General features: G+C 46.0%; 2 protein-coding genes across 2 annotated transcripts in view; one reads left to right on the forward strand and one right to left on the reverse strand.

Annotated features, from left to right (window-relative positions):
- The window catches only part of NT5C2 (5'-nucleotidase, cytosolic II), a 195,152-nt gene extending 193,095 nt beyond the window's left edge, over nucleotides 1-2,057 (reverse strand). The window contains exon 1 of the mRNA XM_045362218.3: nucleotides 1,920-2,057. The gene's annotated coding sequence lies outside the window, so the exon portion shown is untranslated. The remainder of the gene's footprint in view (nucleotides 1-1,919) is intronic.
- Nucleotides 1,904-15,389, forward strand: INA (internexin neuronal intermediate filament protein alpha). The gene is made up of 3 exons (XM_005566331.5): nucleotides 1,904-3,042; nucleotides 12,043-12,167; nucleotides 13,384-15,389. The coding sequence occupies exons 1-3, from the start codon at nucleotides 1,978-1,980 to the stop codon at nucleotides 13,691-13,693; spliced, it is 1,500 nt and encodes a 499-aa protein (XP_005566388.1). The 5' UTR covers nucleotides 1,904-1,977; the 3' UTR covers nucleotides 13,694-15,389.
- Nucleotides 15,390-24,582: the final 9,193 nt, after the last annotated feature.

Genomic DNA, 24,582 nt, shown 5'->3' on the forward strand with positions numbered 1-24,582 from the left:
GTGGCGCATGCCTGTAATCCCAGCTACTTTGGAGGCCGAGGCAGGAAAATCACTTGAACCCGGGAGGCAGAGGTTGCGGTGAGCCGAGATTGCACCATTGTACTCCAGCCTGGGCAACAAGAGTGAAACTGTCTCAAAAAAAAAAAAATTCCATGCAGCCAGAATAGGACTAGGTGGGCTTCGGAAGAGTTTTGGCCAATAACAAATCAGCATGCTGGTTTGTAATTGAAAGAACATTGGATTCAGAGTCAGAGGCAATGGGTTTGAATTGTGGCTTCTGCCACTTACTAAGCATGTGGGGATAACAACACCTACCTCCCAAGTCATGAAAGCTTGAGCTGAGGCATGCGAAGGTGCTTTGTAAGCTGTATAGGTACAAAGAGTTATAGTCATCATCATCCTCTTTCAAATGAAAGGAACGGTTTCACATCCACCAGTAACAGGATATGAGTTGGGTTTAGGGAGGGGATTGCAGGAAACCATCCATCACATCTTTGCACAGGCTCAGTCTGGAATTCTGGAATATAACTAAAAAGGTCTTCCTACTCCCTCTCCAAAGCCATATCCATATCCTGAATGATATTAGAAGCTTGAAAGTGGGTACATATTACAGACTCCACACTGACCCCTCCCAGCCTTCATCTTTCCAGATTCCATTCTTTGATTCTCACCCCCTGTCCCACCAACCCTTCCATGTGGCAGAAGAGGCCGGCTCAGTCACCAGCACTCTCCCCTACTCCTGGAGTTTAATCTTTTTGCAGGGATCTCTTTTCTCCAAAAAGAGATCTCCACAGGCAGTGGCTCTCCAAAGCCAGGTGAGGACCTACCCTGCTGGATTTACACAGACTGAAATCTCAAATGCCCACATGGTCAGAAAGGTAAAGTAAATGAATTAAGAAGGTGGGCGTAATTCAGTGGAGAATGGCAGGGACTGTGGTGAACACGAGAGCACACTTCTTATACAAATGGTAAGGGCAACTCACCTCTGCCCACTGTGGGCATCCCAGCTCTTCCCGTTTTCAGAAGAAGCCAGAAATCCAATTTCTTTTCAGGTGAAATCTCTTGGTTTAAAAATGCTCCTTTCCAAATATTTTTAAATATAACGCTCTAAACACAAAAGTCTGCAGCCCCCTTTCCACCAGCTTGTGGTCCTGGCCTGTGCCATGCTTTAGTGCCCTATCGATGAGCCCCAGCAATTCCCCCAGTGCCTCTTGCTTCTCCAAATCTGGCCTCTTTTCCCCTCTCTACCGCTGTTTCTCCCCACTTCCCGCAGCCCGGGGTCACTTTCTTTACCCATCTCCCCTCTCTTCTGGGAGAGGCACTTGCCGAACATCTTTCCGCCCAGAGCCTCCCCTGGAGCTGCAGAGGGGCAGCTGGAGAGATGCTCCCTGACGTAGCATCTCCCACCTTTGTCCTTGGGGACCCTGAGCCACCTGAGGGAGGGGACAAGGCCTCGCCCTGCGGGTCCCCACTGTAACTGGAAAAACACGGCCTCGCCCTCTGGAATCCAGGATGAGGGTGGGTGTAGGGGACACCTTCCAGAAACCCCTAGTCTACCAGTGGGTTAAAGAAGAAAGAGGGGACATGGTAAAGGGATGCGACAGAGCTGTGTGGTTTCCGGATGGGAAACCTCAGTCATTTAGGCACCCCTCCGCTCGAGTCACTTCCGAAGCAGTCGATTCTTGGGGAGAGGCTCTGCAGAAAAGGGCGACTCCGACGCAGACTGCCCTGTCCCCGCGCCCCAGGTCGTCGTGCGCGCAACTGCGGTAGTCACTGCTCCTCCCCGCCCCCGCTCCTGGATGCCCCCCTTCCCTCTCCCGGCCAGACTCTGAGCAGGAGCTCCGCCCCCAACGCGCCGCCCCAGCCCCAGCGCCTTAAAAGCCGGAGCGCACCGCCCCGCCGCACCCTACCAGCCGCACCTCTCCTTTCTTCTGTAGCTCTCGCCGAAGCCGCACGTCCGGCCCGGATCCCGGCACCATGAGCTTCGGCTCGGAGCACTACTTGTGCTCCTCCTCCTCCTACCGCAAGGTGTTCGGGGATGGCTCTCGTCTGTCCGCCCGCCTCTCCGGGGCCGGCGGCGCGGGCGGCTTCCGCTCGCAGTCGCTGTCCCGCAGCAATGTGGCCTCCTCGGCAGCCTGCTCCTCGGCCTCGTCGCTTGGCCTCGGCCTGGCCTATCGCCGGCCGCCGGCGTCTGAAGGGCTGGACCTGAGCCAGGCGGCGGCGCGCACCAACGAGTACAAGATCATCCGCACCAACGAGAAGGAGCAGCTGCAGGGCCTCAATGACCGCTTCGCCGTGTTCATCGAGAAGGTGCATCAGCTGGAGACGCAGAACCGCGCGCTGGAGGCCGAGCTGGCCGCGCTGCGACAGCGCCACGCCGAGCCGTCGCGCGTCGGCGAGCTCTTCCAGCGCGAGCTGCGCGACCTGCGCGCGCAGCTGGAGGAGGCCAGCTCGGCGCGCGCGCAGGCCCTGCTGGAGCGCGACGGGCTGGCCGAGGAGGTGCAGCGGCTGCGGGCCCGCTGCGAGGAGGAGAGCCGCGGACGCGAAGGCGCCGAGCGCGCCCTGAAGGCGCAGCAGCGCGACGTGGACGGCGCCACGCTGGCCCGCCTGGACCTGGAAAAGAAGGTGGAGTCGCTGCTGGACGAGCTGGCCTTCGTGCGCCAGGTGCACGACGAGGAGGTAGCTGAGCTGCTGGCCACGCTTCAGGCGTCGTCGCAGGCCGCGGCCGAGGTGGACGTGGCTGTGGCTAAACCAGATCTGACCTCGGCGCTGAGGGAGATCCGCGCCCAGTATGAGTCCCTGGCCGCTAAGAACCTGCAATCCGCGGAAGAATGGTACAAGTCCAAGTTCGCCAACCTGAACGAGCAGGCGGCGCGCAGCACCGAGGCCATCCGGGCCAGCCGCGAGGAGATCCACGAGTACCGGCGCCAGCTGCAGGCGCGCACCATCGAGATCGAGGGCCTGCGCGGGGCCAACGAGTCCTTGGAAAGGCAGATCCTGGAGCTGGAGGAGCGGCACAGTGCCGAGGTGGCTGGCTACCAGGTAAGGGCCGGAGCTGGGCTTGGGGAGGAGCGCCCTGCCCTCTCCCGCGCCCGCTTCCTCTGGTAAAACTGGGCCCCAGGACTTAGGGGGAGGGCAAAAGAGAGGAGAGAAGAGCCCCGGCTGGAGGCACTGGTAAACAAAAAGCCCTGGAGTCTTCACTGTTAATTTTAGGGAATGCCCTTCATTTATGTCCCTGCCCCAGTCCTTCGAACAAATAAGCCCTTAAATTTCTTTGAGGTTCGAAAACCTAACTCTGCCTGTCTGTCAGCAAGCGGGCCTACACACACTGGCGACCCGGAGAACAGTGCCCCACCCAAAGTAGGACTGAGCCCAACGGGGCAGGTTACGTGGGCGGTGCTATCTCGGCTATCTGGCTTGTTTGGTTGACTTTGAAAGGCTTTCTGTGCGCCCTAGAAGATATTTATGGAGTATGGTCTACTTCAGGGTTGAAGGAAGAATGCGATACTGAACTGGGAAGAGTCCTATCCCATTTTCTTGACTTTCGCCCTCCAAAAAGTAGAGATTGGGAGCCAACAAGCTGAGCGATGCTTGAGCTGGTGGCAACCAACCTGCTCTACCCTCTTCCCCCAACACACACACTATTCCCTTGTCCACCCGCTGACATTTCCTCCTAAAGAAAGCGTTCGCCTATTGGCAAAATGTGAAAGTTCGGGGCGCTGTCCACGGTGCTGATCTCGAGTTCTTCCCATCTCGGAAATGATGTCTCTCCCGTCTCGTGTCCCAGTTATGAATCTCTAGACAATTAACTGCTTTGATTTTTTTTTTTCCTGCAACACCAACACATCAGTCTTGGCTACCTGCAATCAAAGGTCACCTTATAGACAACATCAATTTTGGCTTTCATGGATGGCTTAGCACTAAAAAACCATTTAATTTGCTCAGCAGCTATGAGGTCCCACTTCAAAATTCCTACTTTGTAAATATTTTTTTCATCGTAAGTGTATGTGATAAGTCACAGAGATGGTTTTTCTTTGTTCTAGTGTATGTATTTTTTTCCATCTTTCCCTGTCCTCTAAGCTTCTGTGAAGGTATTGATTGGCTATTTCTTCCCAACAAAGGCCACTGCATCTTCAGTTTTACTATATAAGACATTCTGGGATTATGACCGCAAAGGGCACAGAGGCAGGAGACAGGGTAAATGGAAGGTGTAGAAAAGAATTGAAATAGTGTGGTTCAGTTTCAACGTACAATAAAAGCTCCTTTGAATGACAATAATTCAGAAACTTGCAATAATTCTAGCTGGGATTAAAGTTTACATTTGGTGAAATTAATAGGGCTTGGAACACTGGTAAAATGGAACCAAGAAAGGAATGAAATCTCAAAAGTAACATTTTAATCAGAAGCTAAAGAATTCTTATTGATGTGCAGGTATTTGCTGTTTGTCACAAATAACGTCCTTTGATGAAGGAAAAAAGCCTGCTTGAACTGTTTAGGTTAGTTTGGTATTGCATTATCATTCAAATAAGTACTTCCATCTCTGCTTCAAAATCCATAACTTGAACTTTTCATTATGTACCATAACCCCTGGATGGCCTGAATTAATCACATTTGGCTAATTGAGACTTCATTTTTTTCTTCTAGAAGCCTCCAAGGACGAGCTAGGTGGTCTTCTGGAGGGCTAGCCCAGTATTTCTACAAAAAAAGGATAACTTACTCAGAACTGCCAGCTGAATTGGGCTTTTCCATGTTCTCTGTTTGCTTTTTATAGCCCATACATTCTAAGAGGTAGTGACAGTTTTGCCTGGCTTGTTTGCTGTAAAAGGCTTTCATCATTAGACAATGATGGTAGGGTCATCCAGACATGGTCTACAGGAAACAAACAAAAACAACAGAGAAACTGCAGTATCTGCAGTTCTGCGGTGCTGCCCCCATCAGCTTGAGCCTTTAGAGCCACAGAGGACCTGCTGATGGGAGTGGAAGAGGAGGTCAGACAACAGAGAGCTGGTTCCCTAATCCTTGGGACCTAAGGCTAAGGTGAGGCTCAAGCCTTACCTGCAGATCCTAAAGGCCTGATGCCACAAGGGTGTCTCTGACTGTTCTAACAGTCTTAGCAGTACTGACCAAGGTGAAAAGCTTCCCTTTCTACAGTGAGAGTTAGCCATTGTTTTCTTGCCCTCTCATCTCATCCCCACCTTTCACTGCAGTAATGGGAGGCTGTTCTCCTTCTTCTGCTACAGAGATTAATGGTAGGGCCATTTTTTTTTTCAAACTTGACACCCTCTATGAAACACAGGAAGGCCCCATTAAAGTCACATCTTCTCTGCCTTAGAGAGCTGATAGCCTATTTGAGGAAAGAAACCTTCTTACACTTTTGAAAGGGTAAAAAATGATTCAAGGTGACACAGTAAGTACACAATAGTGTATGAGAGAGTCTGAATCAGGCAAGAGAAGAGATTAGGAAGAGCTCAGGCTATTGTCTTCAAAAGCCAAATGCAACTCCCCTCTGCATAAAAAGCTGATGGGGTTTCCATTTCTGACATAGGGCAATTCTGGTGCCTACATAGCCACTTCGGTACCTTTAGAGTCCCAGTTCTGTTAAAGATGTCAAAAGACATTCTTGGAGGGTACTCGGGGTCTCAGACCTCTACTGTGGTCAGTCTTGGAAAGTTGAAGCTTTCCTTGAAAGACCTTGCTGAATGATCAAGATCACTGCAGGTTAATGCTCTCCAGGGAGACAAGCCAAGCCTGCTCTTTTCTCTCCATTATGAGACTGGAGTACAGCCTAATTAAATAGCAGGAAGGGGCTGGCCCCGTGGAGATTGGAGGTGACAGTGGCTGCATATAAATCCATAGCTTGATAGATCCATTTCTAAAATTAGCTACATTTGATCTTTTTAAGCTCTTCCACCTGGTTTTTGTTTCATTTTGTTTTGTTTGCCCCTCCCTATCTTACTGCATTACTGTCACCTGGGCTACCATGATAGCATCCTTATAGAAATAAATTTAAACTAGTGGATCCTAAACCCAGTGACACTCTAAGGTCAGTTGGGGGCTTAAATTATCAGGCCCACTCCCAAAGATATGGATTCAGCAGTTCACAGGTAGGGCCCAGGAATATGCATTTTTCAATAAAAGTGCTGCATCCTGTTGGTCCTCAGGCTGATTTTGGAGTACACTGATCTAAACCACTTCTTCCAGTAAAGTAGTTTACAGAGATACGTATAATGCAGGATTTTCGAGTGTGGTGGAGGAAAGAAAAAGATGGGGACAAAGGAAAGATAGGTGTGAGAATAAAGCACGCATGGTGAACCACAAATAAAAATCCTCTGTCCCCACTAAAGTTGATTATGCAGAGCAGTAATTCTAAATAGCCTCTTTCAATCAGATGTGGGGCACTCACTACTGCCCCCCTGACCCAGGGCCCCCCAAACGTGCTGAAATCCACAGCCCTGTCCTTCTTCACCACTGCAGATGTTAGTGTGGCCAGTCATTTCTCTTACTTCACCCGGCATCCTTCCAACCATGGACACGATGCTCAGCGTTTGTCTTAGCTCCTCCAGGAGAGACCCCAGCTGAAGCTGGGCGTGCCGCTCTCGCGTTCCCTCAGGCTAAGCCGGCAGCAGCTGCGTGGTTGGGGGAGGGGACAGACTGCAGCGCTCTGCTCAGATCTCGAGCTGGAGGCCATCTTTGGCAGGGCTTCTGAAGGGCAATGCAAGACTCAGCCTGATGTGGGGAGGAGAGCGCAAACAAAGAGACCAGACATTGAAGAGCAATCAATGGTCAGCACACAGCACAGTTCCTTCTGAAAGGAGCAACGTTGTGCTTTTCTCTACAGTGATCTGTAAAATAGATCTATGAAATCTGCAACCTAGAAGTTCAAGGAAATCTCATCTGTCTAGAGCTCAGCTCCCCAACCACCTCTTATTCAGAAAACACAGCTGTGAAACAACAATCGTGTTTTAAGCAAGGACCTAATTAACCTGCTGATGAGACATATCATCTATCTCTAAGCCACACATTAGGAACTTGGCACCTATACTGCCCCCAGCCTATTCATTCTTAACATGATTTCAAAATGCTTTTTTATTTGGTTTCAAGACTGCAGCAAGATAGAGAATGGGGACCACTGGAGTCAGGCATTGTTAAGAATGAGCAGCAGTAGATCTGTTCATCTTTCAGAACAAAGAAAATCAATGAGCATCCACAATTTCAAACACTGCACTTTGGGGCCATTTAGGGTAGAATTAAACAGCCTAATATACCTCAGTTGACCTAAAAGATGTCACCGAATTATTTTTAAAATTGATTATTATCATGACCCTTAATTACTGTGGAAGGTGGCATTATGTTTAATGTCCTGATTGTGAGTGGTATAAGCCACTTTAGAAAGGCTTTTTATTCAAAATTGTTATTAAAAAAAATCTGGTACTTTAGGGTATATGCCTCCAACTATCCAATATTAAAGTGTTCTTATACATTTCTTTGTTATCTAAGGGGTTGGTAATAGTGAGGGCTTGTGATTAATTTGTCCATATCATCAAAAGGATAGAGGGCCACGTGGTATGATATTATCAAGAATAAAAATCACTAACATTTACTGAGTTCTTCCTGTGTGCCATGCTGTTCTAATGCCTACTAATTTAACAGATAATGGACTCATCATATATTAATGTATATGTGAGATATATTAAATTGAAATCCTAATTTGAGGATCTCAGAACACCTTAGAAAAAGAATAAACATTATAACTTTTCATATGCGGAAGTAGAAAATTGGAAGGAACTAAAATGTAGAAAACAGGCTGAGGTCCAATGGGTGTTAGTGGCAGAGCAAAAACTGCAACCCAAAGTTCCTGATGAAATCCTCCTCTTATCTTCATATAGCATTCCTCCTCCTTCTTTGCATAATCATATTTTCTTCTTTCTCCTTTTTCCCTCACCCTAGACTCTTTTCCCTCTTACCACAGTAATATTGATTCTCTTGTCCCTAATATGTCAGTAGCAGAATTGATTGTAACCTCAAATAGGAACTATCAGGTAAAATTTCTTGGTAAAAATCTCTTTAAGACCTCATGATCTCTTAACACACTTTGAAATATATGCATCATGGTCCAGTATAATGTGTATTTTTCCTACTGGCTGTCATTCCTTGCTCTGTACCCGTCAGTCAATTGAGACTCTTCTTTGCAGTATTCCTGTCAATATTTATAGAACAGGTAGGTGGCAGGAATTTTAATTCTGCAAATTCTCTTGATTTGGAAGTTTGCACCCCCTGATGTCTTAGCCCTACCTTTCACCATTGCTTTATCATTCTCACACAAGGGGAGTTTCAAGGGCCTGTCAACACTTAACTTTCTTGAGATTTCTGATATGTTTATCTGCATCACTGTTTCTTTTTTTTTTTTTTTCTGAGATGGAGTTTTGCTCTTGTTGCCCAGGCTGGAGTGCAATGGCATGATCTTGACTCACTGCAACCTCCGCCTCCCGGGTTCAAGTGATTCTCCTGCCTCAGTCTCCCAAGTAGCTGGGATTACAGGCACGCGCCACCACGCCCAGCTAATTTTTGTATTTTTAGTGGAGACGGGGTTTCACCATGTTGGCCAGGATAGCCTCAATCTCTTGACCTCGCAATCTGCCTGCCTCGGCCTCGCAAAGGCCTGGGATTACAGGCGTGAGCCACCGCGTCTGATCCTGCATCACTGTTTCTTAAAAATAACTCCCAATCATTGTGTCCTTTTTTTTTTTTTTTTTTTTTTTTTTGAGACAGGGTCTTGCTCTGTCACCCAGACTGGAGCACAGTGGCACTATCATGGCTCGCTGCAACCTCCGCCTACTGGGCTCAAGCAATTCTCCCAGCTCAGCCTCAAGTGATTCACCTGCCTCAGCCACCCAAAGTGCTGGGATTACAGGCATGAGCCACCGCGCCATGCCCTAGAGACGTTTTCTTGTTATCGCAAATGGGAGAGGGAAGTATGTGCTTCTGGCATCCAGCCAGGGATGCTACTAAATATCTTGCATTTCACAATAACAAATAATTAGCCAGCCCAAAACATCAATACTGCCAAAGTTGTAAAACTCTGTTTTAGAGGAAAGCAACAGAAAATAAACTAGTATAAACTAATAAATTGCTGGGGTCAGACGCTGTGGCTCAAGCCTGTAATCCCAGCACTTTGGGAGGCTGAGGCGGTGGATCACAAGGATAAGGGTTCAAGTCTGGCCAACATGGTGAAACCTCATCTCTACTAAAAATACAAAAATTAGCCAGGCGTGGTGGTGTGCACCTATAATCCCAGCTACTCGGGAGGCGGAGGCAGGAGAATTGTTTGAACCCAGGAGGCAGAGGTTGCAGTGAGCTGAGATTGCGCCACTGCACTCCAGCCTGGGTAACAGAGCAAGACTCCATCTCGGAAAAAAAAAAAAAAAGAGGAAGATAATTTCATATAATGGTAAGAGCTAAGAGCAGGGTGGCTGCATTCAACTGAGTGCTTTTTTTCTAATTTGTTCTCCCTTTGGGGGTATCTTTTTCTAATTTGCACAAGATTCTTGCAAGGGCCAGCAGCTGCTCTGGCTTAAAGTAAAGTGTTGGATTGGTCAAGGGTAAATACTTAAATTGGATGCAAAGGAAGACCTGTCTGAGGAGAGGACATTTTATTTATTTATTTATTTATTTATTTATTTATTTATTTATTTTGAGATGGAGTTTCACTCTTGTTGTCCAGGCTGGAGTGCAATGGCGCGATCTCGGCTCACTGCAACCTCCACCTCCCGTATTCAAGTGATTCTCCTGCGTCAGCCTCCCTAGTAGCTAGGATTATAGACATGCGCCACCACGCCTGGCTAATTTTTGTATTTTTAATAGAGATGGGGTTTCTCCATGTTGGTCTAGCTGGTCTCGAACTCTTGACCCCAGGTGATCTTCCTGCCTCAGCCTCCCAAAGTGCTGGGATTACAGGCATGAGCCATCGTGCCTGGCAGGAGAGGACATTTGAACTGAATCTTTTTTTTTTTTTTTTTGAGACAGAGTTTCACACTTGGCTGGGCGCGGTGGCTCAAGCCTGTAATCCCAGCACTTTGGGAGGCTGAGATGGGCGGATCACGAGGTCAGGAGATCGAGACCATCCTGGCTAATACAGTGAAACCCCGTCTCTACCAAAAAATACAAAAAACTAGCCGGGCAAGGTGGCGGGCGCCTATAGTCCCAGCTACTCAGGAGGCTGAGGCAGGAGAATGGCATAAACCCGGGAGTCAGAGCCTGCAGTGAGCTGAGATCCGGCCACTGCACTCCAGCCTGGGCGACAGAGCAAGACTGTCTCAAAAAAAAAAAAAAAAAAAAAAAAAAGTTTCACTCTTGTTGCCCAAGCTGGAGTGCAGTGGCACGATCTTGGCTCACTGCAACCTCTGCCTCCCGGATTCAAGCAATTCTCCTGCTTCAGCCTCCCAAGTAGCTGGGATTACAGGCGCTTGCCACTGCACCCAGCTAATTTTTGTATTTTTAGTAGAGACAGGGTTTCTCCATGTTGGTCTGGCTGGTCCCGAACTCCCAACTCCAGGTGATTCTCCCGCCTCAGCCTTCCAAAGTGCTGGGATTACAGCTGTGAGCCACCAAGCCCAGGTGAACTGAATCTCCTATGACAAGGAGTCGGCCATGTAAAGACTGACATTTTAGATAGAGGACATAACAAGCCTAAAGGGCCTGGGACAGCAATGAACTTAGTATAGTTAAGGAGCAAAAGAAAAGACCAGGCTGGGCATGGTGGCTCATACATGTAATCTAAGCACTTTAGGAGGTAAAGGCAGGAGTGTCTCTTGAGGCCGGGAGTTCAAACCCAGCCTGGACAACAAAATAAGACCTCATCTCTACAAAACAAAAATTGTTTTTTTGTTTGTTTGTTTGTTTGTTTGTTTGAGACGGAGTCTTGCTCTGTCGCCCAGGTTGGAGTGCAGTGGCCGGATCTCAGCTCACTGCAGCTCCGCCTCCCGGGTTCACGCCATTCTCCTGCCTCAGCCTCCCGAGTAGCTGGGACTACAGGCGCCCGCCACCTCGCCCGGCTAGTTTTTTGTAGTTTTAGTAGAGATGGGGTTTCACTGTGTTCGCCAGGATGGTCTTGATCTCCTGACCTCGTGATCCACCCGTCTCGGCCTCCCAAAGTGCTGGGATTACAGGCTTGAGCCACCGCGCCCGGCACAAAAATTGTTTTTAATTACCCAGGCATGGTAGTGCACACCTGTTAGTCCCAGCTGCTTGGGGAGGCTAAGGCAGGAAGATCACTTGAGCCCAGGAGTTTTGAGGCTGCCAGTGAGCTGTGATCACACCACTATACTCCAGCCTAGGCAACAGAGCAAGACCTTGTCTCAAAAAAAAAAAAAAAAATTCCTTCTGGCTGCTCAAGGACTATAAATATATAAATATAAAGCGATTTCTCTTCCATGCCTTGGTTTTTAAAAAATTCTGTGGAGTATTTCTGCTTTCTCCTTACCTATACTGTAAAATGCTCTCAGTAAAGTGACTGATTAGCAGGCTTCTAGGAAATCATCAAAATGAATGGAGGCAGAGAGGTCTTGCTGGAAAGCTCTCTGTGCTTTCCACAGTTGGAATTTTCTGAATCTAAGCTGCTAAACTGAGGCTTTGGATTTTGGAAAGCACATACTGCAACAGTTATTTAGCAGCAATACGGTAAGCAAGGGAGGGATGGTAAGTGTAAAAAAAAAAAAAATCATCTCCATCTTCAGTTGAGAACTATATGCCTTGTGGCTATCCTGAAAAGGGCAGGTGTTCACTTGCCCTTTGGGTAAAAGTTCCCAGTCCTCACCATGAGTTCAAATCTCCTGGGGACCTTTATGAAAAAAATGCAAATGCTGGGACCCCACCCCAGAACCAATGAATCTGGATCTGGGCTCAGGGACAGGCCTGGATATAAGCAAGTTATAAGTTCAGTAGGTGGTTTTAATGTGTAGTCAGGGTTGGGAATCCTTGCCTTCTGGAAATCCTGAGGAATTTCAGCTGGTTTGGCCTAACTATTTTGGATATGTTCCTTTTCAGGATAGCATTGGGCAGCTGGAGAATGATCTGAGGAACACCAAGAGTGAGATGGCACGCCACCTTCGGGAATACCAGGACTTGCTCAATGTCAAAATGGCTCTTGACATTGAGATAGCAGCTTACAGGTACTGCAAAGGGCCTGCTTACCCAAGTAAATCCAGTCACCTAGGGGCAATACTGCCCAAATAAGTGGGTCTGGTCTCTCTGGCTTCTGACTGGTGAGGGAGGGAAGAAGGGCATCACTGGCCCCTTTCAGCTGAGCCGACTGCTCCATCCCTCTACTTAGATATAATCCAGCTCCATCTTACTAGTCCCGGAGTATTCTGTGTACCTCTGAAAGGATTTAAGGGGATAATGTGAGTACACAGAGGTTAAAATAGAAACCCATGAGACTCGTAACTTTAAAAATAGGGTTTGGGGCCGGGTGCGGTGGCTCACTCCTATAATCCCAGCACTTTGGGAGGCCGAGGTAGGTGGATCACTTGAGATCAGGAGTTCAAGACCAGCCTGGCCAGCATAGTGAAACCCCGTCTCTACTAAAAATACAAAAATTAGCCAGGCGTGGTGGCGCACACCTGTAGTCCCAGTTACTCTGGAGGCTGAGGCAGGAGAATAGGTTGAACCTGGGAGATGGAGGTTGCAGTGAGCTGCGATCATGCCACTGCACTCCAGCCTGGGAGACAGTGAGACTCTGTCTCAAAAAAAAAGATGATTAAAAAACTATTAAGAGTTATGAGAAACATGGTTTGGGGGCCACTCTTTTATAGGACTGTTTCAGTCACGCTGATAAAAATCTGTTATCTGAAATAGTGTCATTCACTGGCTTTTGTTATTGCTGGTTCTATTCCTTTTGTACTCTTATACACTGAAAAAGTACAAATCTCAAATTTTGTACTCTTATACACTGAAAAAGTACAAATCTCTTGAATAAAGCAGTTTCTACCACCTTTGTGGACATCTCACCTCCTTATCCCTATTGCAGCTAAGGTGTTAATTAGGAAAATTACTTCTCCCTAGAGCTTTGTTGCTAATGGCCAAAAATGGGTGTGATGTGACCAAGGGGAGTTGTAGGTTTTCCTCCTGGAATGTATTTGTGAATAGGATAGGTTTCCCTTTGACAATGCTTTAAACATAGCTGGTGCGGAAGGAGTGTGTGTGTGCATGTGTATGCACGCAGTCCAACGCTTTGAGCTTTGAAATTAAGTATTTGTTGGTTTCAATCTCATGAAGAAACTCCAAAGTCCTTTGGAATCTCTCTCAAATGAATCAGGACTGGAGAGTTGAGTTCTAGGGGGAAAAAGTTATTGACTTCCTAAGAGTTTTTCTCTGTTGGATTTACAGGAAACTGCTGGAAGGCGAGGAGACACGTTTTAGCACCAGTGGGTTAAGCATTTCGGGGCTGAATCCACTTCCCAATCCAAGTTATCTGCTCCCACCTAGAATCCTCAGTTCTGCAACCTCCAAAGTCTCATCCACTGGGCTATCACTTAAGAAAGAGGAGGAGGAGGAGGAGGCATCTAAGGTAGCCTCTAAGAAAACCTCCCAGATAGGGGAAAGTTTTGAAGAAATATTAGAGGAGACAGTGATATCTACTAAGAAAACCGAGAAATCAAATATAGAAGAAACCACCATTTCAAGCCAAAAAATATAATTCCATTGCTTTGAAAAAGTTAATGCTTAAGAGGGAATGATATGCATTTGAATTGTTAAACAGCCTATTCCTGAACCATAACACCTGCCACCAATATAAAATATCTTCAAGGCTTCAGTCTCATATTTAGTATTGAATACTTACCTTCTGTAATAAGAAAACCACCCCTTAGATTGAAGTAAACTGCAGTCCTGGAGCAATCACAGATGAGTTATCTAAGAATACAGCTTTCTGACCTTCAGCTCACACTTCACAGTGATCGATGATTCAGGTGCAGAGGAAGTACAAACTAAGGTGCTAAATCTGTGATCATCGTCATTTGCTGTGAACTGAAATTAAAACTATTCACGCTACCCAGCCATTACCCAGCTAAATAATCTTACTCTATATACCTAAAACATAAGATCACTGCCAAAGATAAACTAATGGTCCACACCCAAATCCACTCTGATAGAACTATTTCACAAATAATAGGCATTTGTTTAATGGACACCTTCCACCTCCCTCAATTGCATATATCCTTTTCTTCCATGTAGGAAAAAAATAGTCTAGTGTAGTATTCTTCCCATTTAAACACATTTTGGTTCTTCTCAAAAGAACTTACCCCCATTTGCTCTCTTTGCTCAGTGGGTAAAATTAGATGCATGTTGACCATGTCTATGATTCGTGTAATTACTTATCCCTGCCCATTTCATATTCTTTCAATTCTGTAGGTTAAAAAAATGGCAGTGATGAATTTTAAGGGTTTCCCCTAACATATAAAATAATGAAAAGAATCCCTAGACTTTAGGCTTTCAGCTTACACAAATCCATTTAATTAGGATAAAAAAACTATTAAGGATGTAGCTTTTCACCTTTACTTTAGAAGCACAGTAAATAGTTATTCCAAACTGTGATGAAACTGACCTTAGATTTAGTAGTATAAGCTAGAGGAAGTGAGTGTTTCTATGAGTGGAAAAAGCCAAGGTGTCATTTACGTGTCAGTTCATTTGTGGTGATATAGAATTAGCTTTTTCATCCCCTTACACTTAGAATCCACGTATTCCCCTTCCCACTAGTCTAGGTCCTAAAAAGGCCTCGCTTTCACTCTCTTATGCCTTTTACGAGTGCTAAGTGTAGGATATTTTGTCACCAGAACACAATGCTACTGCCCCAAAGTAAAAAAAAAAAAAACAACCACTTCTGGTCAATCAACACCACCAGCAAACATAAGAAAGAAATCTTTCTCTTTTCTAAAAGACTTCCCCAACACTTACCCCATGGCTGCACAGTTGGTGGGGTCCTGCCGGAGAGGAAGAGACACCCAGACCAGAGAAGGGGTGTGCATGCGCCTACTCGCTTGCTAGAAGTAGATTCTGGACAGTCAGCTCTTCACCTGCCTAACTGTGTAGCATCTGCGTTGCCCAGTCTTTCATGTGTGCCAAGGCTGATGCAGGATTTGTTCTCTGTCCAGCAGTCACTTCTGCCAGAGCTGAAGAGTTGCCCCGTCTCTGTTCCATGTCTCCTTTAAGAGCTCTGGTGATAAGGACATGATGCTTTTACTGAACTTTCTTATCCTAGCACATGCTTCAATAGTTCAAGGAACTTGAAAGATACTTTTCTCTTCTTACTTTTACGCCATCCCTGTCTTTACTCCTCACACTTATTGTAAGACATTAGTAAAATAAGAAATTAAAAGTCACACGAATCCCACCAACATAATTTGTGTTCTGTGGTTCCTGCCTTTTCACTGAGAGAAGCACTGTTTGGGTGTAGAGTCAGTCTGGCTCTGCCTGATTTCTCACCTTCAGCTCAGAAATCAGTCACCCTTAATTGCCATGAACTCATTTATAGAAGATACTGGCCAAGCGTGGTGACTCCCGCCTGGAATCCCAGCACTTTGGGAGGCTAAGGGGGGGCAGATGGCCTGAGCCCAGGGGTTCAAGACCAGCCTGGGCAACATAGGGAGACCTCATCTCTCAAAAAAATATAAAAATTAGCCAACTATGGTGGCACCTGTAGTTACAGCTACTGGGGAACTGAGGTGGGAGGATCACTTCAGCCCGGCAGGTGGACGCTGCAGTGAGTCAAGATCACGCCAGTGCACTCCAGCCTGGGTGACAGAGTGAGACTCTGCCTCAAAAAAAACAAGAGTAACTTACAGAGTTGAAAAATGATTAATTCATTAACATGGAAAATGTTCAGAATCAAAGCAGAGAGGTCAAGGGAAGGAAAGCAAGTGACAGCAACTGTTATGTAAACAAGACGACAAAATGGATTCAGGAGATGAGGGGAAAGCCTGCAGCATGTGCTAATGATATCCCATATGACTTTCAGATTCATTAGACAATTATATCCCCTGCATCTTGAGACTTATTAATAATAGCTAGACTTTATTCAGTACCTATTTACTATGTGTCAGATGCTATATGAGGTAGTAAACATAGAATTATATAAACTTCACAACCACTTGTTAGGTGTAGTATTTGTATCCCCATTTTACAAATGAAGAAGTAGAACCTCAGAATCAAGGTTAAGACCCTGGTCTGATATCACACAGGAAGTGGCAGGGCTGAGATTTGAACCTTTGTCTTCTGTCTGACTCTACAATGCTTGCTTTTCTTCCCTATGTGGTTTTTTTCTTTTGTGTGTGTGTGTGTGTGTGTGTGTGTGTGTGTGTGTTTTAATGAGATGGAGTCTTGCTCTGTTGTTCAGGCTGGAGTGCAGTGGCACGATCTTGGCTCACTGCAACCTCCACCTCCTGGGTTCAAGCGATTCTCCAGCCTCAGCCTCCCAAGTAGCTGGGACTACAGGTATGTGCCACCACGCCCAGCTAATTTTTGTATTTTCAGTGGAGACGGGGGTTTCATCATGTTGGCCAGGCTGGTCTCGAACTTCTGACCTCTAATGATCCACCCACCTTGGCCTCCCAAAGTACTGGGATTACAGGTGGGAGCCACCACACCTGGCCCTTATATTTCCTTTCTACATAAATCCCCTTGTTGAAGGGAGTAGAAATCTTTCTTTTTATCTTGTTTCACCTCTTTCTCACCATGTTTTACTTAAGGTTTCTCTGTCCCAGAAACCTTTTGCAACACCAAATCCTCCAGGCAAACTGCTACACTTGCAGACTTCCTCAGCCGCTGCCTTCCTGCATTGCCAGGAGGTGGTGGTATCTCAAAACTGGACTTTGGGCCCAGCCAACCACAAATCACCTCTGCTTCTGACAAAAATTACATAGACAAAAATTACATAGTTTTCTATTAAAAAAAAAAAAGGGGGGGGAGGTGGGGTGGGCTTTCTTATAATTCAGCAAAGGAATTCTGTAGCTTCCCATCAAGGGGCCAGGAAATGAGGGCATATTACAGAAGGGACATTTCTACAAGAGGTGGTCAATCCAAGACACTTAGAATTCATTCTACCGCATTGGCTAACGAGGCAAAATCTGAGCAACTGTCTGCAAACTACAGCCCAAAGTTTAGCTCCAGAGTTAATGTAAGTCACAAATAATTGTGGGGATAAACTTCTAGAACTTACCTGTGAACTCAAGCAGAGGACCAGTGCCACCATTAATGGCTCTAAGGATAAACATAAAATAGCTTTTAAAATGTATTTAAGGCTGGGCATGGTGGCTCACGCCTGTAATCCTAGCATTTTGGGAGGCAGAGGTAGGTGGATCACCTGAAGTCAAGAGTTGAGGTCCAGCCTGGCCAACATGGTGAAACTCCATCTCTACTACAAATACAAAAAGTAGCCGGGCATGGTGGCCCGCACCTGTAATCCCAGCTACTCAGGAGGCTGAGGGAGGAGAATTTCTTGAACCCAGGAGGTGGAGGTTGCAGTGAGCTGAGATTGCACCACTTCACTCCAGCCTGGGCAGAACAAAACTCCGTCTCAGAAAAAAAAAAGTATTTAAAAATCAACTGGGGCCGAGTGTGGTGGCTCACACCTGTAATCCCAGTATTTTGGGAGTCTGAGGTGGGTGGACCACATGACTCCAGGAGTTTGAGACCAGCCTGGGCAACATGGCAAAACCCCATCTCTACAAAAAAATACAAGAATTACCTGGGCATGGTGGTGCACATCTGTAGTCCCAGCTACTTGGGAGGCTGAGGTGGGAGGATTGCTTGAGCCCAGGAGTTCAAGGCTGCAGTGAGCCATGATGGTGCCACTGCATTCCAGCCTGGGTGACAGAGTGAGACCCTGTCTCAAAAAACAAAAACAAAATACAAATCTACTGCAATAAAAAGCAGACTGAAAGTTGCCAAGGCTTGGCTGGGCGCAGTGGCTCATGCCTGTAATCTAAGAATTTTGGGGGGCTGAGGCGGGCGGATCACCTGAGGTCCGAAGTTCGAGACCAGCCTGGCCAACACGGTGAATCCCCATCTCTACTAAAAATACAAAATTAGCCAGGTGTGGTGGCAGACGCCTGTAATCCCAGCTGCTTTGGGAGGCTGGGGTGGGAGAATCGCTTGACCCTGGGAGGCAGAGGTTACAGTGAGCTGAGATGGTGCTGTTGCACTCCAGTCTGGGCAACAAGAGCAAAACACCATCTCAGAAAAAAAAAAAGAAAAAGAAAAAAAAAAGTTGCCAGGGCTGGAGAGAGGAGGCAATGGGGCATGACTATTCAATGGATACGGGGTTTTATTTTGGTGTGATGAAAACGTTTTGGAACTAGATACAGGTGGTGGCGGCACAACATTGTGAATGTACCACGTGCCACTGAATCATTCATTTTAAAATGATTGATTTTACGTTATATAAATTTTACCTCAATTTTTTAAACCCACTGGTAGGAAATTTGGCCGGGCACAGTGGTTCACACCTGTAATCCCAGCACTTTGGGAGGCCGAGGTGGGCAGATCACAAGGTCAAGAGATACAGACCATCCTGGCCAACATGGTGAAACCCTGTCTCTACTAAAAATACAAAACTTAGCTGGGCGTGGTGGCACACGCCTGTAATCACAGCTAGTCAGGAGGCTGGGCAGGAGAATCACTTGAACCCGGGAGGCGGAGGTGGCAGTGAGCCGAGATCGCGCCACTGCACTCCAGCCTGGTGACAGAGAAAGACTGTCTCAAAACAAACAAACAAACAAACAGAAAATCCCACTGGCAGGAAATATATGGAATTATCAGAAAAATATAATCACAAACATCTCATACACTTTCTGCTCCAGCTGAGACCACTGTATAGCCACCCTGGGTCAATCCCAGTAAGAAGGAATCCCATTAGGACACTATAAACCAGATCTAATAAGAGTATTGATTTCGGCCAGGTGTGGTGGCTCATGCCTATAATCCCAGTGCTTTCGGAGGCCAAAGCAGGCGGATCACTTGAGGTCAGGAGTTCGAGACCAGCCTGGCCAACATGGTGAAACCCCCCATCTCTACTAAAAATACAAAAATATTAGCCAGGCGTGGTGATGGGCACCTGTAATCCCAGTTACTTGGGAGGCTGAGGCAGGAGAATCGCTTGAACCCAGAAGGCGGAGGTTGCAGTGAGCCGAGATCACACCATTGCACCCCACCCTGGGCAACAAGAGCAAAACTCCGTCTCAAAAAAAAAAAAAAAGTATTGATTTCAAAACAGAGCCCAAAGTCAGAAATATCTCTGGATGTAAGTGGGTTTAAACACACACACACACACACACACACACACACACACACACACACACACACAGAGCAAGCGAGCTGGAAATGTTGCTTACTTCTAAGTGCCATCACTAAATTTCAACTAATATTATTTTTATTATATAATCAGATGTCTCTAAGTTCCTGAAAAACACCTAACTTGTAAGAATACTTTTATTTTCTTACAACAAAATAAGTTTATGTACCTGATAGTTTTTTTGTGTGTGTTTTTATGTTTGCTTTTTGTTTGTTTTTTGTTTTTTTGAGACAGAGTCTTGCTCTGTTGCCCAGGCTGAAGTGCAATGGCACGATCTCGGCTCACCGCAACCTCTGCTTCCTGGTTTCAAGTGATTCTCATGCCTCAGCCTCCCGAGCAGCTGGGATTACAAGTATGTGCCACCACACCTGGCTAATTTTTGTGTTTTTGTAAAGACAGGGTTTTGCCATGTTGTCCAGGCTGATCTCAAACCCCTCATCTCAAGTGATCCGCCTGGTTTGGCCTACCAAAATGCTGGGATTACAGGCGTGAGCCACCGCGCCCTGCCTGTACCAGAAAGTTAGCACAGTAATTTAAAATGGAAATAACAGAGAATGGGCTTCATGGGCGTTCAAAGCAGAACTCATATGTGACATTTTATTTTTCTTTATAGAACATACAATACTGGCTTTGCAACATTTTCTTTTTTTTTTTTTTTTTTTTTTTTTTTTTTTTTTGAGAGGAGTCTCGCTCTGTCACCCAGGCTGGAGTACAGTGGCCGGATCTCAGCTCACTGCAAGCTCCGCCTCCCGGGTTTACGCCATTCTCCTGCCTCAGCCTCCCGAGTAGCTGGGACTACAAGCGCCCGCCACCACGCCCGGCTAATTTTTTGTATTTTTAGTAGAGACGGGGTTTCACCGTGTTAGCCCGGATGGTCTTGATCTCCTGACTTCGTGATCCTCCCGTCTCGGCCTCCCAAAGTGCTGGGATTACAGGCTTGAGCCACCGCGCCCGGCCTGCAACATTTTCAAACTTAAGGTACAGGTTATGTTGAAGTCATCATGCATTTTGCGATTTTCAAATATCTCATATGCCATTTTCAAAAGGGTGGGTGCTCCTAAATCTAGCTAAATAAAGGACTGTTTTTATTACATTACCATGCCCTGCTGCATACTCTTAAAGGATGAAGGGAGTGATTACTATGTAGATCAAAAGGTTTCTCTCCTCCTTTATTGATCTCCCAGAAAATGGCTTGATTTCCCCTGTGTTTTATGCTGATATTTCACAGGCTTACTAGCTGGGGGCGGAGACCAGCTAAGATTTATAAATCCATTTTTACATTCCCTTTAAAACACACACACACACACACACACACACACACACACACACACAGCAGAATTATGATAAAATGGAGTGAGTCACACTGCAGACATTTCAAGACTTTTTTTTTTTGCAGTGTCTCAGGGATTCTGAATGAAACAAAACAGAGGAAGCTCAGCCGGGCGCGGTGGCTCACGCCTGTAATCCCAGCACTTTGGGAGGCCGAGGCGGGCGGATCACAAGGTCAGGAGATCGAGACCACGGTGAAACCCCGTCTCTACTAAAAATACAAAAAAAAATTAGCTGGGCACGGTTGTGGGCGCCTGTAGTCCCAGCTACTCGGGAAGCTGTGGCAGGAGAATGGCGTGAACCCGAGAGGCGGAGCTTGCAGTGAGCCGAGATCGCGCCACTGCACTCCAGCCTGGGCGACAGAGCGAGACTCCGTCTCAAAAAAAAAAAAAAAAAATAAAAAAATTAAAAAAAAAAGAAACAAAACAGAGGAAGCTCAAGCTACAAAGAAAAATGAAGATTGATCGTAGAGGGGTCTCCAGGCTTGCTTCCTCATTGATTAACCACTGTGGATCACCACATGGCTATTCTCTCCCATAATGAGGCAAATGGTCTCTGTTCTGAGTCTGAGACATTTCATTCTAGCTCTATCACACACTCCTAAGGGTTATAGAATGCTCAGTAGAGTGTAACCAAGATCATTTATTTAAGGACAACAGTTTTGGAATATTAAAGAGTGGCAGCTTTTAGTCAATTGCTGATTATTGCACACAGCAAAAATAGCGTCTTTTCTTAGAAGTCCTTATTAAGGCCGGGCGCGGTGGCTCACGCCTGTAATCCCAGCACTTTGGGAGGCCGAGGCGGGCGGATCACAAGGTCAGGAGATCGAGACCACGGTGAAACCCCGTCTCTACTAAAAATACAAAAAAAAAATTAGCCGGGCGCGGTTGTGGGCGCCTGTAGTCCCAGCTACTCGGGAGGCTGAGGCAGGAGAATGGCGTGAACCCGGGAGGCGGAGCTTGCAGTGAGCCGAGATCGCGCCACTGCACTCCAGCCTGGGCGACAGAGCGAGACTCCGTCTCAAAAAAAAAAAAAAAAAAAAAAAAAAAAAAAAGAAGTGCTTATTAAAACAAATTTAACTCACAGGTTCATTTGCAGTGCTACACGTATGAATAAGTGAGAGGTGTAATTTCAATCTTCCATGGTTTCCTGGGATAAGAATTCATACATGACATTTGAAATTCCTGATATCCTTTGGGGCTAAACAATACTTTATCTTAAACTAAGACTTCAGCTCAACAACAGGAACTCTTTCTGACAGCTGAAACTGTCTGTCCATGGAATAATCTAGTCATAAAGCAGAAGCAGAAGAGCTAAGACTGGAATTAGAGTGAAAGCAGAATACAGGTCCAACTTGTGCTCCTGAGATGTTAATCGCCAAGCTGTATCCCCATCCCTCTCCTGGTTATTCATAGAAGCAGGTAAGGTGATAAATATGTAAGAAAGAAGAAAGGAAAAAATAGATGGCTCAACAGCAATCTTGTAATATTAATGGACCCCCTTATTCATCAGAAAGGAACTAACTCAGCCAAGTAATCTGAGAAGTGACTATGTAAGGACCGTATTAGAACTTGATAATAGATTGTGCCAGGTACTGTTCTCAGTGCTTTATATATTCACTTGATTCTCATGACAACCCCTTGAGTTAGGTACCATTGTTCCCTTTTACAGAGAAGGAAAACTAAAGTTTACAAAAGTTAAATAATATGTCCAAGATCACAGAGTTTGCAAGCAGCAAAGCTGGGATTTTTATGGTTTTTTTTTTTTTTTTTTGAGACAGAGTCAGACTGGAGTGTAGTGGCACGATCTCGGCTCACTGCAACCTCTGCTTCCTGGGTTCAAGCGATTCTCCTGCTTCAGCTTCCCGAGTAGCTGAGACTACAGATGCTTGCCACCATACCCGGCTATTTTTTATATTTTCAGTAGAGATGGGGTTTCACTATGTTGGTCAGGCTGGTATCAAACTCCTGACCTCAGATGATCTGCCTGCCTTGGCCTCCCAAAGTGCTGGGATTACAGGTGTGAGCCACTACACCTGGCCTAAAGTGGGGATTTTAAGCTCTGCAGTCTGGCTCCATGATTTATATCCTTAACCACTATGCAATACTGCCTTTATGTCTTTTTTTATTTTATTTTTTTAAGAGACAAGGTCTCATTCTGCTGCCCAGGTTGGAGTGCAGTGTTGTAATTATAGCTCACTGCAGTCTCAAACTCCTGGGATCAAGAGATCCTCCCAAGTAGCTGGGATTACAGGCACAAAGAACCGTGCCCAGCTCCCTGCCTTTATTTCTATCTGGGGGAAAAAAAATGTTCCTGGCAGCCTTTATCTTCATCTTCTAATTTAAAATATTCAACTAGCTTTTCTTTCCTGAGAAACCTTAGAAGAAAAAAATTGTTTCTCATTTCAATGAAAATGGTGTCATAATAAGAAGCCTTGTAAAACCACAGACACCATCAGCACCAAATCAAAATGCAGTATCGATCAAACCATAATATTCATTCTGTGTGAGTAACTGCTTGGCAGGCTTTTGGGAGATCAATATGTCATTTCATTTGTGAGAGGACTATTAATCTCTACAGGTAATAGAATTTAGATTTCACTAATCCAGTTTTGAAAAGAAGCCAATAATCAAACTCATGTACACAACAACATAATGAAAAAGGATAAAAATGAGGACTTCCTCTTAAACATGGTCTACTAAAGAAAACAAAGGTGAACATTCAGAATCAGCATGTGCTTGAATCTTCTCTACTATCAGAGGTTTCCAAGATAACAAAATACAGCATAGTGGTTGCAATCATTAGAGGTTTTTTTTTTTCGAGACAGATTCTCACTCTGACACCCAGGCTACAGTGCAGTGGTGCAATCTCAGCTCACTGAAACCTCCGCCTCCTGGGTTCAAGCAATTCTCCTGCCTCAGCCTCCTGAGTAGTTGGGATTACAGGCACACACCACCACGCCTGGCTGACTTTTGTATTTTTAGTAGAGATGGATTTCGTCATATTGGCCAGGCTGGTCTCAAACTCCTGACCTTGTGATCCGCCCACCTCGGCCACCCAAAGTGCTGGGATTACAGGCGTGAGCCACTGCACCCAGCTGAGAGTTTTAAAGAAAAAAACAGAATAAAAAGTTTAACAGTGAGTCACGCATACATCTGATGAGTAAATATCACCCGGTGAAACTATGAGAACACTTATCTAAGAGTGGATAATAGGGTACATACTTTGGGCAAGCTGAATTGGACAAATAAACGGGTCCACGGTGTTACTTTCAGGAATCCTAAACCAAGTCTCTGTAGGACAGGGGAAAGAGTATGTCCAGGTCGGTGTTAGCTTGGAGTCCAAAGGAAGAACTGTTGGAAACTAGGTAAGAATGCATCTGACTCAAGCAGAAGAGAAAGGCGGCGCAGAGGAAGGAGAGTGATGCCCAGGGTCAGCGGAAATGGCTGAGATCTATATTACAGAGAAAACGGGATGGCATTTAAAGGAGGAAAGAGAAAACTGCTAAGCACTCATTTTGTCAAATTAAAACTACCACGAATGGCCAGGCACAGTGGCTCATGCCAGTAATCCCAGCATTTTGAGAGGCCAAGGAGGGCAGATCACCTGAGGTCAGGAGTTTGAGAGCAGCCTGGCCAACATAGTGAAACCCCATTTCTAGTAAGAATACAAAAATTAGCCAGGTGTGGTGGTGAGTGCCTGTAGTCCCAGCTACTTGGGAGGCTGAGGCAGGAGAATTGCTTGAACCTGGGAGGCAGAGGCTACAGCCAGCTGAGATTGTGCCACTGCACTCTAGCCTGGGTGACAGAATGAGACTCTGTCTCAAAAAACAAAAACAAAAACAAAAAACTACCATGAACTATTCCTCTGGGCATCTTTGCTTAATATTACCTCAGATAGGGATTAGGCAA

This window comes from Macaca fascicularis, chromosome 9 (genome assembly GCF_037993035.2).
Source record: "Macaca fascicularis isolate 582-1 chromosome 9, T2T-MFA8v1.1".
NCBI lineage: Eukaryota > Metazoa > Chordata > Mammalia > Primates > Cercopithecidae > Macaca > Macaca fascicularis.